Genomic DNA, 12,299 nt, shown 5'->3' on the forward strand with positions numbered 1-12,299 from the left:
CTTCATCTATTGTGGCTGACATAACTAGTGTTGATGGTGAAGTGGGATGCTCAGAAATGCAACATTTTACAGAGCTAAATTATTTTCCCTCTTACTGGAGTGGCTATTTCAGGAGAAACAACTATTAATCTTAATTCCTTATATTTACTTCAGGCAGAAGTCACAGGTTTGTTTTTTCCTTTATAGGAACTTCCTAAGTTTCTTGAAGACCTTGCTTCAACTGATGCTGATCTACCTTGGAACAGGTCTAAGAATCGTTTCCCAAACATTAAGCCATGTATGTGTGTTTAATAAGCAACTTCTCCACTTTGTTCTCTGCCTTCGGTAGTGCAGAAAATCGTTTGAATGCAGCTGTGTTTTTGTTTGATCATACAATCATATCTGCATTATGAAATAATGTTGTGAAGTCAGTCTTTCCATTGTTTTGTTCTAAAGACAGGTTTATTTGCCAGTACCTTTCAGCTTGCTCTCGCAAGCTTTAATATGCAGGTGCAAGAAACTGTAGCCCCAGTAGTTTCTGAGCTTTGTAATTCAACCCATGTAGAAAACTCTTTAACATTCTTCCTGTTATTTCCCCTTTACTGAGAAGTTATTTTTTTAAACATATAAAATCCACATGTTTGTGCATTCAGCTACCACAGGAGCCTGGGTTTGCTTTCTTGTGGATATGTGTAAATGTGCTGCAAAGGTTTGGTAGAAGATCAGAGTGAATGTAGGATAACTTATAAGCCAAGGCTAGATTTTATCACAAGAGACAGGAGTCTGTCTCTCTGTACTCAACACTGCTTCATTTTTCAGTTAATAAGACAAGAAATGTCATTATTATTTTAAGCATTAGCTGTGATGTGAGATGAGGAGCATGGCATTCCTTGGTTAATAATGCTACATTCTGTGCTATTAACTTTTCACAACAGCTGTTACTCCTATCCACTGCCTTATTCAAGACGAGTTCTAAACTGCAGTCACTGAAGATTGATATTCATGACACAGTAAAATATAGACTGATGAATTTCAGAAGTTTTTAACTTCTATTGTTTATTTTTAATAAAGTGTGGGTCAAACTGCAAAATTTGGACAGTTTCAGCAGTTCCTTATTCACACATGACATCTTTCCTGTTTTTCATCATTTCTGAATGCACACTGCGGGCCCAAATCAGAAACTCTCAATCACTTGTTATTTAGTCTTCTTTGAAACAAACTTCTCTGTAATTGATGCTTGCCTTATGTAAAAGAAGTTTTGAAATTGCCAGGGTCTGGCTTAAATCTTTCACATGACAGAAAGACTGGCAGTTCTCTGATTATTCTGTTTGACTTATATGGAGGATTCCTGTGCCAGAACAGCATGGCTTAAACAACATGGGCTACTTTTAGGTAGAGGATCCTCCCATACACACATCACATTTTAGGTTTTGGAGTATTCACCATTTTAATAAATATATTTTTGTGTGTATTACAATTTGTCTGGAACCAGAATGACTCTACAATAACGGAGATTGTTTAAACTGCCTTTCTAATGAGTGTTTTACTACAAGTACTGTTATTTTAACGATAATGTTGTTGTCTAATTTATTTGTAATCCATGGACATTTGTTACCTAAATCTGTATTTGTTAATTAAACTTTCAGTTAACTAGACTTTATTTCTGTTACAGATAATAACAACAGAGTGAAGCTGATGCCTGATGCTGGTATTCCTGGATCTGACTACATTAACGCCAGCTATGTATCTGTGAGTAGGAAGTCTCTCATGTTTCCACTGTTTTTATTTTCTTGTTTTATTTTCTTCAAAAAATAACTTGCAAAAGAACAGTGTTCTTTCATTCACTACAGCTACTATTTCAAGTACAAGTGACTCCTGTGGCACTGAAACTGACTGGTTAAAATATATTTCTCATTGTCAACCTTCTTCCTATGCCTCACGCTTTCCAATTGTGTTCTCAGTAAATTCTTTATCTGTACTTTTCTGTTTCCGGTCTTGACTAACTCTTCAAGCTCAAAGCATAAATCATGACTGTGCATCTATTTTGTTGTAGCACTGGATGGTGGTTTCAAGTGAAGTCAAGACTTGATTTGCACTAAGTGCTATTCAAACATAGCAAGACATGCAGATAGTAGTCTAAACAGATGACACAGCAGCACGTAGAAATAGTCCTAGGTGACTGGGAGATGTTCACAGGGAATCAGCTAGAGAGCTGCAAATGGATGTCTTATCTCAACAGCATCCTCCTTTCTCATTAGCAAAAGTATGGAATTTCCTGATTCTGACAAGTAGCGGGAAGAAAGAGCCATGGGATCTTGTTACTTGGGTGCTTGGCTGCGAAACACACTGCCACTGAGGAGACCAGATGGAGCCTGGCCCAGTCTTTACCTTTCTTGTCATAAACATGCCACGGAATAGGCAGCGCAAACAGCGACTTTCCAAAAAACTGTAGCAGATGCCAGCTGCAGAAAGTATACCCTGCTGAGAGTTTGTGTCTTTACCGCATGTAAGCATCTCAGTTTAGATCAGTGCTCTTCAGCGAATAGACTCATTTCTCAGGGATAACGCTTTACCCTTTGTGTGCTCTCACTTTATATATTTGTGGATTTGATAATATATTAATGCACATAGGTGTAAATACACAAAATGTGTATTTATCTATCTCTTTATCTAGGTGTAGATGTATAAAGAGAGGGAATGAGAGATCATGTATATACTTTTAACAAATAGGAAATTTGTTGCTATTTTAGTTTTTACATTTAAACGAGAAATAATCAGTAACTGAACTATGGATTTTGCATACCTGAACTGCAGCTCTCCAGCTCACTCTTGAACTAGGGAGGATTAACATAGTTCCCCACTGCCACCTGTTCTGTATATTACAGATGGAATAAGTAAGAGGCAGCTGTGAATTATAGGGCTATAATTCCAATGAGGAGTTTCGAAGGTGCTGTAAACTACTGTGTCAGTTTTTTTGAGCAATAAACTGGGCTCTGTGATAACACAGACTGCTGGCTCTACAGCCATAAGCTTATTGTTATAATTGCTACTGCTGTTGTAAATATTCTGTAGTAGATTTCTGCAGGGTATGTTTGGATTGAGAAAACAGATCCATGAGAACTCAGCTCAGCATTTACGCAGATTTTTCAGCTTCCTTTCCCCAAATTTGTCCTTAATTTATCAATGAACTAAACAGCAGAAGCCAACACTGGAGAAATAAAAACACAAAATCCTTTAGGTGAGATCACTTTTTTTTCAGTAAGCTCCAACTCCATTTTAGAGCAGATCATGGATGGATGTCCAGGCCCAAAGAATTGCTGTAAATTGAGTAAAATCCAAATTGAAGCCTATCACAAGCGGAACTTCCGGGGGCTCAGTACTGGGAACAATTTTGTTTAATATATTTACCAATTATATTGATGAGGAATTGAGTGCACCCTCAGTGTATTTGCAGGTGACACCATGTTGGTTGGAAATGTTGATCTGTTTGAGGGTCGGAAGGCTCTGCAGGGGAACTGGGATAAACATGTCCAATCACAGGACATTCAATAAATTTCAATGCTAGGTGCTACACTTGGGTCTTAACAGCTCCATGTAGAAGTATAGGCTTGAGAAAGAGTGCCTGGAAAGTTGGCCAGTGGAAAAGAACCTGTGGGTGCTGGTCAACATCCAGCTGAACATGAGGCAGCAGTGTGACCAGGTGGCCAGAAAGGCCAGTGGCATCCTGGCTTTCATCAGAAATAGCATAGCCAGCAGGACTAGGGAAGTGATTGTCCCTCTCTGCTTGGCAGTGGTAGGGCAGTTAGAGTACTGTGTTCAGTTTTGGACCCCTCACTACGAGAACATGGAATTGCTCAGGTGTGTGCAGAGAAAAGCAGCGAAGCTGGTGAAAGGACTAGAAAACAAGACATCTGAGGAACAGATGAGAGAACTAAAGTTGTTTAGTCTGGAGTAGAGAAGGCTGAGGGGAGACCTCATTGCTCTCTACAATTACCTGAAAGGAAGGTGCAGCGAAGGTGGATTCTCAGGTGACAAGTGACAGAACATGAGGAAACATGAGGAAATGGCCTCAACATGACAGTTTTAGTCTGTAGTATTAGGAGGATAGTTTAACTTACTTAATGATCTGAAAAGTATTTTCCAGCCTAAATTATTTTAGGATTCTATCCTATGATTCTTGAGGATCATTGGAAGGACAAGGTCACCAAGTTGCTTGTAGCTTGCACTAGCCATTATAGTGCTTCTCAGCTGCTTCTTTCACTCTGCTTCTCCTTAGAACTATTTTAATTATATTTTCCTGGTCTTTTCCTGATAAATTTCTTTGTGAGTGGATCTGCAGTAAGACTAATACAACAACTTAGATATTTATGAATGAGAACTCCTGACCTGATGCCCTTTCAATTTCTCTGCTAGAAGAATTTCTAGTAGGATTTCATTTCCCAGACTTTATTAGAACATTGGCTCATAACTGATGTATTCAGTGGAAAAAATGCTTTACATCCTTAGGTTTCCGTGGCCATCTGCCAGACCTACACCAATTAGTTTAGTACATCTGACAAGGTTCTAGCCTTATGTTTCATAGCTACTGGCGTGACTCACATGCAAACTCTTTTTTCCCTTGCCACTCATTATGTACTAAATATTTTCTTTTTCTTAGGGCTACTTATGTCCAAATGAATTTATTGCAACTCAGGGACCTTTACCAGGAACAGTGGGTGATTTCTGGAGAATGGTGTGGGAGACCAGAGCAAAAACTCTAGTGATGCTTACGCAATGTTTTGAAAAAGGACGGGTAAGTTACCAGTGTACAGTGTTTTATATAATAGAAGACTCTGTATGTAGTTTCTGTAAAATTGACAGCATTATAATTGTTAATTAGTAATCACTTCCCTGCAGATAAGATGCCATCAGTACTGGCCAGAAGATAATAAACCAGTGACTGTGTTTGGGGATATAGTGATTACTAAATTGGTGGAAGATATTCAGATAGACTGGACCATCAGAGATCTAAAAATTGAAAGGGTAAGTCACACCTGAAAGCTGACTGAATAAAACAACTCAACATCAGAGGTACTCCATCCATCCTGACACCCAGCTACCCCTCAGTGTTCTTTCCAACTTTTAATGTGTGTACACTATACTGTCTGGTTTTCCTGAGCATTTTGTTTTCAATCCTGTTTTTTATTCTTCTGAGGATTTTCTCCAGGTTCTATCGCAAAGAACTCAAATATGTGGCCAGCATGCTATGAAGGGCCTATCAAGGTTACTGAACCTCTGGTCTTGTGGGAGGTGCAATTTCTATTTGGACACCTCAGTTGTCTTGTCTAGAAAGGAGTAATCCTAACCATTCTGTTATCAGACAAATCCCTTTGAATGTATCCCTCTCAGATTAAAGGGCAGTATGCTTGGCTGTAGTGCAGCTGTTTTGCATTGTACCACCAGCCATATTGGCCTCCACCCCCAGGAAATTCACCCAATATAAATGAGAATCATCAGTATTACTCCCACTCTTAGTGCTGGGAATGGAGGTGGCGGAGTACAGCTTACATGTTCATCTTTGTCTTGATCCACAACTATAATTTACATACTTTGGAAAAACCAGCACCCGGCATTAAGTCAGACCAGCAGGTGGACTTGGGAAGGAATCTGAACATAATGACCCAAGATGAAGTCAGCCATCTTTTGCAGAACACTAACATGTTGTATGTAGTGAAGTGACGTGCTAGGACAGAAATTCCCATATCCAAGTAGAAAGCTGCATTACTATCCTGTGGCTTGTTCATACTGCAAAGGAAACACAGCAGTTAGGGGATTGTTTCAGTTGTCAGCCCTATAATGTTACGCACAATGTTCAGGACAACTGACTGCTTTAAAATGACTGGAGAGAATGACTGGTTTGTTTGTTTGTTTTTGTTTGTTTGTTTTTCCCCAGCCAAAATAAGATACAGGGTAAGCTAAATTAAAAAGGGACTATTTTGAGTAAAAATGTATGGCAGTTACATATTAGTGAGGGTGAGTAGGATAGTAAACAAGATAATTTAAGCTGAACTGACTAAGTACTCTACTTACAGTAGCTGAAGTATCCCCCATGAGGGCATACCACCTAAAGTGCTGTATTTCTGTCTTTAAGATTGCACTTCACCTTCCACCTAAATTGATGGATTTTTAATGTTTTTCCAGTGCAGGTAATAGGCAAATATACACCAAATCATTCGTATTTATTGCCATATTGCATTCAAAAACTTTTTTTTTTTTTTTTTAAATATATTGATCAATTTTTATAATACAGCAAACTAGTTTCTACATGTAATTATTCAGTTTTTCAGTGTTTTTTGCAATATGAAAAGATCAAATGGTTGGTTCAAAACAAACCAAGAATGAGCTGGCTCATTACAAAAGATGAGATTAAGCTGGAACTCATTTCTGCAAGACACTGTGAATGCTAAAAATTGAAAGAACTTCAAAAACTCTGGGGAAAGTAATGGATAAAAATTCTGCTGAGCACTACCAGATTTTTAGATACAGTCTGTGGCTGAGGCAGTTCATGACTTGCAAACTACTAGGAAAGAAAAGGATATACTGTGGAATTGTAGCTGCACTGTTGGCTTGTATTATTTCCACTAAGATTTTCATTGATTCCTGTTGGAAACACGATAGTGGGTTAGACAGGGTTTGGCCTGGTCCAGTATTTTAATGTTACACGGTTAATTTAGATACCAGATCATAACCAGCTGTTTTTGTTGAGTTACTATTGCTGTTGCTCTGATTGAGAAGTACTTAGAAAATATATTTGTGTTTACCAGTGTATTTGTTTGCTTTAACTACAATAGATCAATATTAGAATAGTTGCTTTCCCCTAAATAAATTTGGCAGCCCAGTTCAGTAAAGTTCCAGACCAGACAAGCTCTAGAAATGTCAAAATGTAAGCAACAAATGATACCTATACAATGACTGAAGTCAAATAGGGAGTGACTGCAAAAATACTTAATGCTTCTTGAAGGATGAATTTGATGCCATCTTTCTTAAAACACTTGACAAAAGATCTGTGCACAAGATATTACCCCTAGATAAAGAACCATCTTTGAGTTAATATGGTATTCTGAATTTCTTTGCTAAGTGAAGGTGCTGAGAAGTTTACATGTAGCTTATCTTATGTCTTCTGCAGAACACCTTCCTTATTTTTATTTTACAGCATGGAGACTGCATGATGGTGCGGCAGTGTAACTTTACCTCGTGGCCAGAACATGGAGTCCCTGAAACTACTGCACCAATTATCCACTTTGTAAAACTTATCCGTGCAAGTCGAGCACATGATAATACGCCGATGGTGGTTCACTGCAGGTAAGTGAATTTATCAAATCATTACTTAGTATCTTGTCATTCTGAGTGTATATTGAAGCTAGAGGAAACTGAGCATGGCTCTACTGTGGATAGCAGTGAAGTCTTCTCCTTATGCCTTAATCAGAGGTAAAAATACCCAAGTAGGCCTGTTCTTCTATTCTCTGAAATCCCATTGAGATGACATCAGTGGAAGAGTAATTTCAAAATTACCATAAAGTACTGCTAGATTTGTATCAAGTTCCTTTTTTTATCTTGAGAAGAGGAATAGCAGCAAATGACATACTTTTAGGAACTCTTAAGGACAGCTTAATCCAGTGGGTGAAAATCCTGCCTATGGCAGGGGTGCTGAAACCAGGTCCCTTCCAAACCCTTCAAGGTCCCTTCCAAACCAAGCCATTCTGTAACTATGTTTATAGCCCTTAAAAATTAAATTCTAAAAATTGCATTTAACATCTACACGTTATTATCATGAGGAAGTAACTATTTGGGAGCCATGGAGAATGACAAATACATATAGAGGATAACATGTACTGGATTTCAAACTTGGTTGCCTGTAAACATTTTAAATCTATATTTAGGCTCCTAAATAAATGTGCGGATGGTTAGAGGTGTTCAGCTCTGTCTGGGCTTGATTCCTTGCCTCATTCCCAGTGTAAGGAAGGATATGTGTGGACAGAAAAACTGAGCTTGTTGTTACAAACCCTGTCTTTCTCCAGTGAGTTTATTATGAAGTAGGATTCTTTTTATTTGTCTTCAGTGTCCTACAGATGTCTTCCACCACAGACTGTAAAATCTCTTTTACTTTATTTGATGTTGTTGTCCTTGACCATTTGGCATTTTCCTCTACTGCAGGGGACAAAGAGGCTGTTACAGGAAAGAACTTATATGCTGAGGTCACTTATATGCTTTGAATCCCATCCCCTTGTCTCAACACAGATACATGAAGGGGCTAGCGTGGGCAAGATGCTCTGCCTGTGCACCCAGACACTGAAGGTTCAAAACAGTTTTGCTATACGTTACCTGATCACCTCCATAATATACTCTGTATTTAATAATTAGTTGTAGAAAAGGCTGATTGATAGTGATTTTAAGAAAATCCCATTCATTCTCAAGGCTTTGATTAAAACAAAACTGGCTATCAGCGTGTGCTGCACATTCATCTTCATTTTAAAATGTTTTTCTATATCTTGTGTTGGGTTTCCTCCAATAGAAAAAGCATCACAAAATCCAGATGTGATTTCAGACAATCTTGTGGAAATTTGTAGGGATGTGTTTCCTCCTCTGCAGGTTTCATTTAGTTAAACCCCACTTTCCTATAGAACCCCTTGTAAAGGTCAAAGTCAGAACCATATTTCACTTCATCTCCTTCACTTTATCTGAGGAGACATACCACAAAACTAGTGCAAAATATCTCTTTTTTTTTTCTCCACAGTTTTCTTATCATAATCAGTCTACTTTCGTAACCAGGATTTTCTGAAGAAATATTTTGTACTAAAAAAACCCCAAAAAACTCATTTTATCTCCTGCATTATGTTTGCAGCGCTGGTGTTGGAAGGACAGGTGTTTATATTGCTCTTGACCATTTAACACAGCATATAAATGACCACGATTTTGTGGATATCTACGGCCTCGTAGCTGAGTTAAGAAGTGAAAGAATGTGCATGGTGCAGAATCTGGTAAGATGTAACAGTGCATTCATATTCTGTTTTCCTGCTGTTAAAAATTAAGTTGTTGATATTCTGATCTAAAAAAAACCACTAGACTAGAAAGCAAATACAATTCATCTAGATCTTGTATTTTCTGTTAATTCCTGCTTCTGTATGCCTTTTAACTAGATTTTGGCCAGCAGTCTTGCCTAGTGCAGAAATGAGTGCTGAGCTGCTCAGATTTTAGAACCTAACTCATAATTTCCTAAACTCTCAGAAAGTTCAAGTTTTGAGTGAAGTATGGGTGTTAAATAAAACACAGCTTTGCTACACTCTTAATTTCACTTTATTTACTACCTACCTGTAGTTTCTTGCATACATATATATATCTGTAACATAGTTTTCTAGACTTTTAAATATGCATTTAGCTTTGACCTAACCAGTGATACTTTGTGTCTTTATAAATTGAAAGATGTTGTTAAAATCCCAGTGGATTGGCAATCCAACTTCATTTGCATGAGCCTTTTTGCATAAGTGTCCTGCAGGCCATTTCTAACCCAAGGCTGCTGCCTGAAATCTTTGACTCTACAACATGACTTTCCGATATACCATGACTTGCTCTGTACTAGCTTCAAAATCCTGCGACAGCTTGCTCCCCATCCAGGTCATTTCTAACTCATGTTTGCAAACTACAAAATGCAGATCAGCACTAAAACTTGCCGCAGGAGAACTGAACCTTGTTAAGTTTTATGGTAGATTCAGTGGTCAGGCTATTCTGACAGCTCTGTTATAAAACACTGTTTAGTAGTCTATAATTCAGATTTTACATGATCAGCATAGAGGATGAGAGGAAAGAAGCCTCTGGAACTCCTCTCCAGAGCTCAGTTTAGAGATCCCTCAATGAAACTGTCTGTAGGATCTATGGATAAAATAAAAAAGCCGTCAGACCTATTTTTGTACTTGATTATAACTTAAAAAGAATTTTCCTTCACTAGCAATCATCTTCTGAGTACAGAATGGCCTACATTAGTGCAAAGAAACATCTCTGCAGTCACTGCTCTCCCCACAAAAGCTGCATGCAAGTCCTCTATAGGGAATGACCTGAAAGACACTGGGAAATTTGGGGTAATGCTGGTTAGTGTGGATCAAAACTGTGCGAGAGACTTCAAATGTTTTGAGGATGATCAACTTTCACCATCTGGCAGTGTCCCCACTGTTTAATTCACTACTATTGAGACATAATCTCAGGCTCTATACCTGTCTGGTTTTATTATTTTATTTCATTATTTATTTCGTCCTGACATTGCCTTATTTTCTCTTCTCAGCAGTTATTACCCAGAGTTACCTTATGCCTTTGGTGATGTCAAAGTAACTTTAGTTGCCCACCCTTGGCATTATAGTCTATTAAAAATCATGCTACAGTACAAGAAGTATCCCTGAAAACAATGTGGGTTTTTCACTGGTAGCAATGGTTCATCCTCCTAGAACATGCAGATTTACTTGAACTTTTGCATTTGAGTGCACCCTGCTGGCTCTCTCTATATTATAAAGAGAGAAATTCTTTGTTCGGCTTCTTCAGTCTAACTAGTGGCTAAAAGTAATCAAACACATCTTCATAGACCACACCTTTACAGAAAAATATGGCACAGCCTATTGTTCTCAGAGATCATCGTTTCATATTTTTACTAGCCATAGCAATTAACATCTTTTGACCAATGATATATACCTCTTGATGAATAAAATCGGGTCGGACATATATATGATACCATCAGAGTACTGAGATGACTCAAGTTAAACTGCAGTTACTTTCATAACATCTGAATGTTATATAAAAATATATATATTTCCTAATGAGACATCTTTAAAATCACATCTTTACAGGCACAATATATCTTTTTGCATCAGTGTGTCCTGGATCTGCTGACAAGCAGGGGAAGTAGCCAACCAATCTGTTTTGTAAATTATTCAGCGCTTCAAAAGATGGACTCTCTGGATGCCATGGAAGGTAAGCAGATACAAATGGTCTCAGAATTATTTTGTCACAGCAGGTGTATTGACTTGTCCAGTTTAAGAAGCATAAACAAATATTCTGACAAACATTTTCTGCCTTCAGAAGAATAAAGTTGTAACATTTTGCTGTCCTTCAGCCTCCCTTGTGCTAAGATTGCTCAAGCCTTCCACCATTTTCCTCGTGAGATCTTCTCACTTCAGCCAAAACAGTTATCTGCCATTAGGAACTATTTGTTTACAAAGTAGGTTAAAGTAATATATCTGTTTCTTTTGTAGGTGATGTGGAGCTTGAATGGGAAGAAACTACCATGTAAATACTAAGACTAAATATTAAAGATGAGATTTTGAAAGTCAAAGTCATATTTTTCTAAGCAAAAGGGCCAAAGTACACTCCCCTATTTTGATGATTGAAACAGACACAAACAATTGAAACAGCTCTTCTCCTATCAATGTGCCTTCATAAGTATGTTGAAGTATTTTATTCAGATCACTGAGCAATAATGCTATGAAGTACTTTTGCACAGACTGCACTTCTGCTGTTATATGAGTACTATACTCAGTATGTATGTATTTAAATAGGAAGTGTTTGAACATATTCCTTTTTTCCATTTATCTTTGTAAATGAGGAAAAATGAGCCAAAGAAGATGTCAAAAAAAATAATTGTATTCCTGGTGAACTTATTTTTGTGTGAATTTGCTGTGTTCATTGTGTTTTGGTTTTAAGTAAAAGCTACAGTTCTTTGAATCATTCTTGCTAGATTGGTTTTAATGTTGCTGTCAGTTCTTGCGGATCATTTCCATGACCATCATGGTGATCTTTACCTAAATATACATTCTTATGTTTTGAATCTTTTTTTATGAGTGGTAACGTATCAGCTGATGATCCTGAACAGCTGAAGAGTCACCTTCTGACATGCGGAGGATTATTCAGTTTTTACACAGCACACAGTAGCTCTTCAGGGACACTTGGAGCTATTTAAGACAACTTATAGTCAGTGGATTGGTTGTTTTAAGTGTACAATGGCGATTGCAAATGTTCAGTGCAGAAGAAAGTATTTTACATTCCTCCTACTTTTCAAAGCAGATAATTACAAACAACAACTAAACAACTGAAAATCTGTTACCTATTGTACTGCGTGTTAGATTGACTTGAGTAAATGAATGTTTATAATTCATTCACGTCTTTAGTATTCAGTATTTTAAAAGAAAACTCTAAATTTAATATTTTTTTATAATGCAGCACCATCAAGTAAAATAAATAAATAAATAAATGCTCCCTTTTCAGGTTTGGTGAATCGCTGTAGAGATAGAAAAGTACAGGAA

The 12,299-nt window shown here is 37.5% G+C and overlaps 1 protein-coding gene across 1 annotated transcript in view; it reads left to right on the forward strand.

Moving 5' to 3' along the window:
• PTPRQ (protein tyrosine phosphatase receptor type Q) overlaps positions 1-12,151 on the forward strand; it is a 110,971-nt gene extending 98,820 nt beyond the window's left edge. Inside the window, exons 56-63 of the mRNA XM_085537687.1 lie at positions 187-277; positions 1,652-1,728; positions 4,637-4,771; positions 4,876-5,001; positions 7,172-7,320; positions 8,861-8,996; positions 10,848-10,971; positions 11,253-12,151. Of these exons, the coding sequence (XP_085393813.1) occupies positions 187-277; positions 1,652-1,728; positions 4,637-4,771; positions 4,876-5,001; positions 7,172-7,320; positions 8,861-8,996; positions 10,848-10,971; positions 11,253-11,290 (876 nt within the window). The 3' untranslated portion in view covers positions 11,291-12,151. The remainder of the gene's footprint in view (positions 1-186; positions 278-1,651; positions 1,729-4,636; positions 4,772-4,875; positions 5,002-7,171; positions 7,321-8,860; positions 8,997-10,847; positions 10,972-11,252) is intronic.
• Positions 12,152-12,299: the final 148 nt, after the last annotated feature.

This window comes from Coturnix japonica, chromosome 1 (genome assembly GCF_054131305.1).
Source record: "Coturnix japonica strain WE chromosome 1, WE-NBRP24, whole genome shotgun sequence".
Lineage (NCBI taxonomy): Eukaryota > Metazoa > Chordata > Aves > Galliformes > Phasianidae > Coturnix > Coturnix japonica.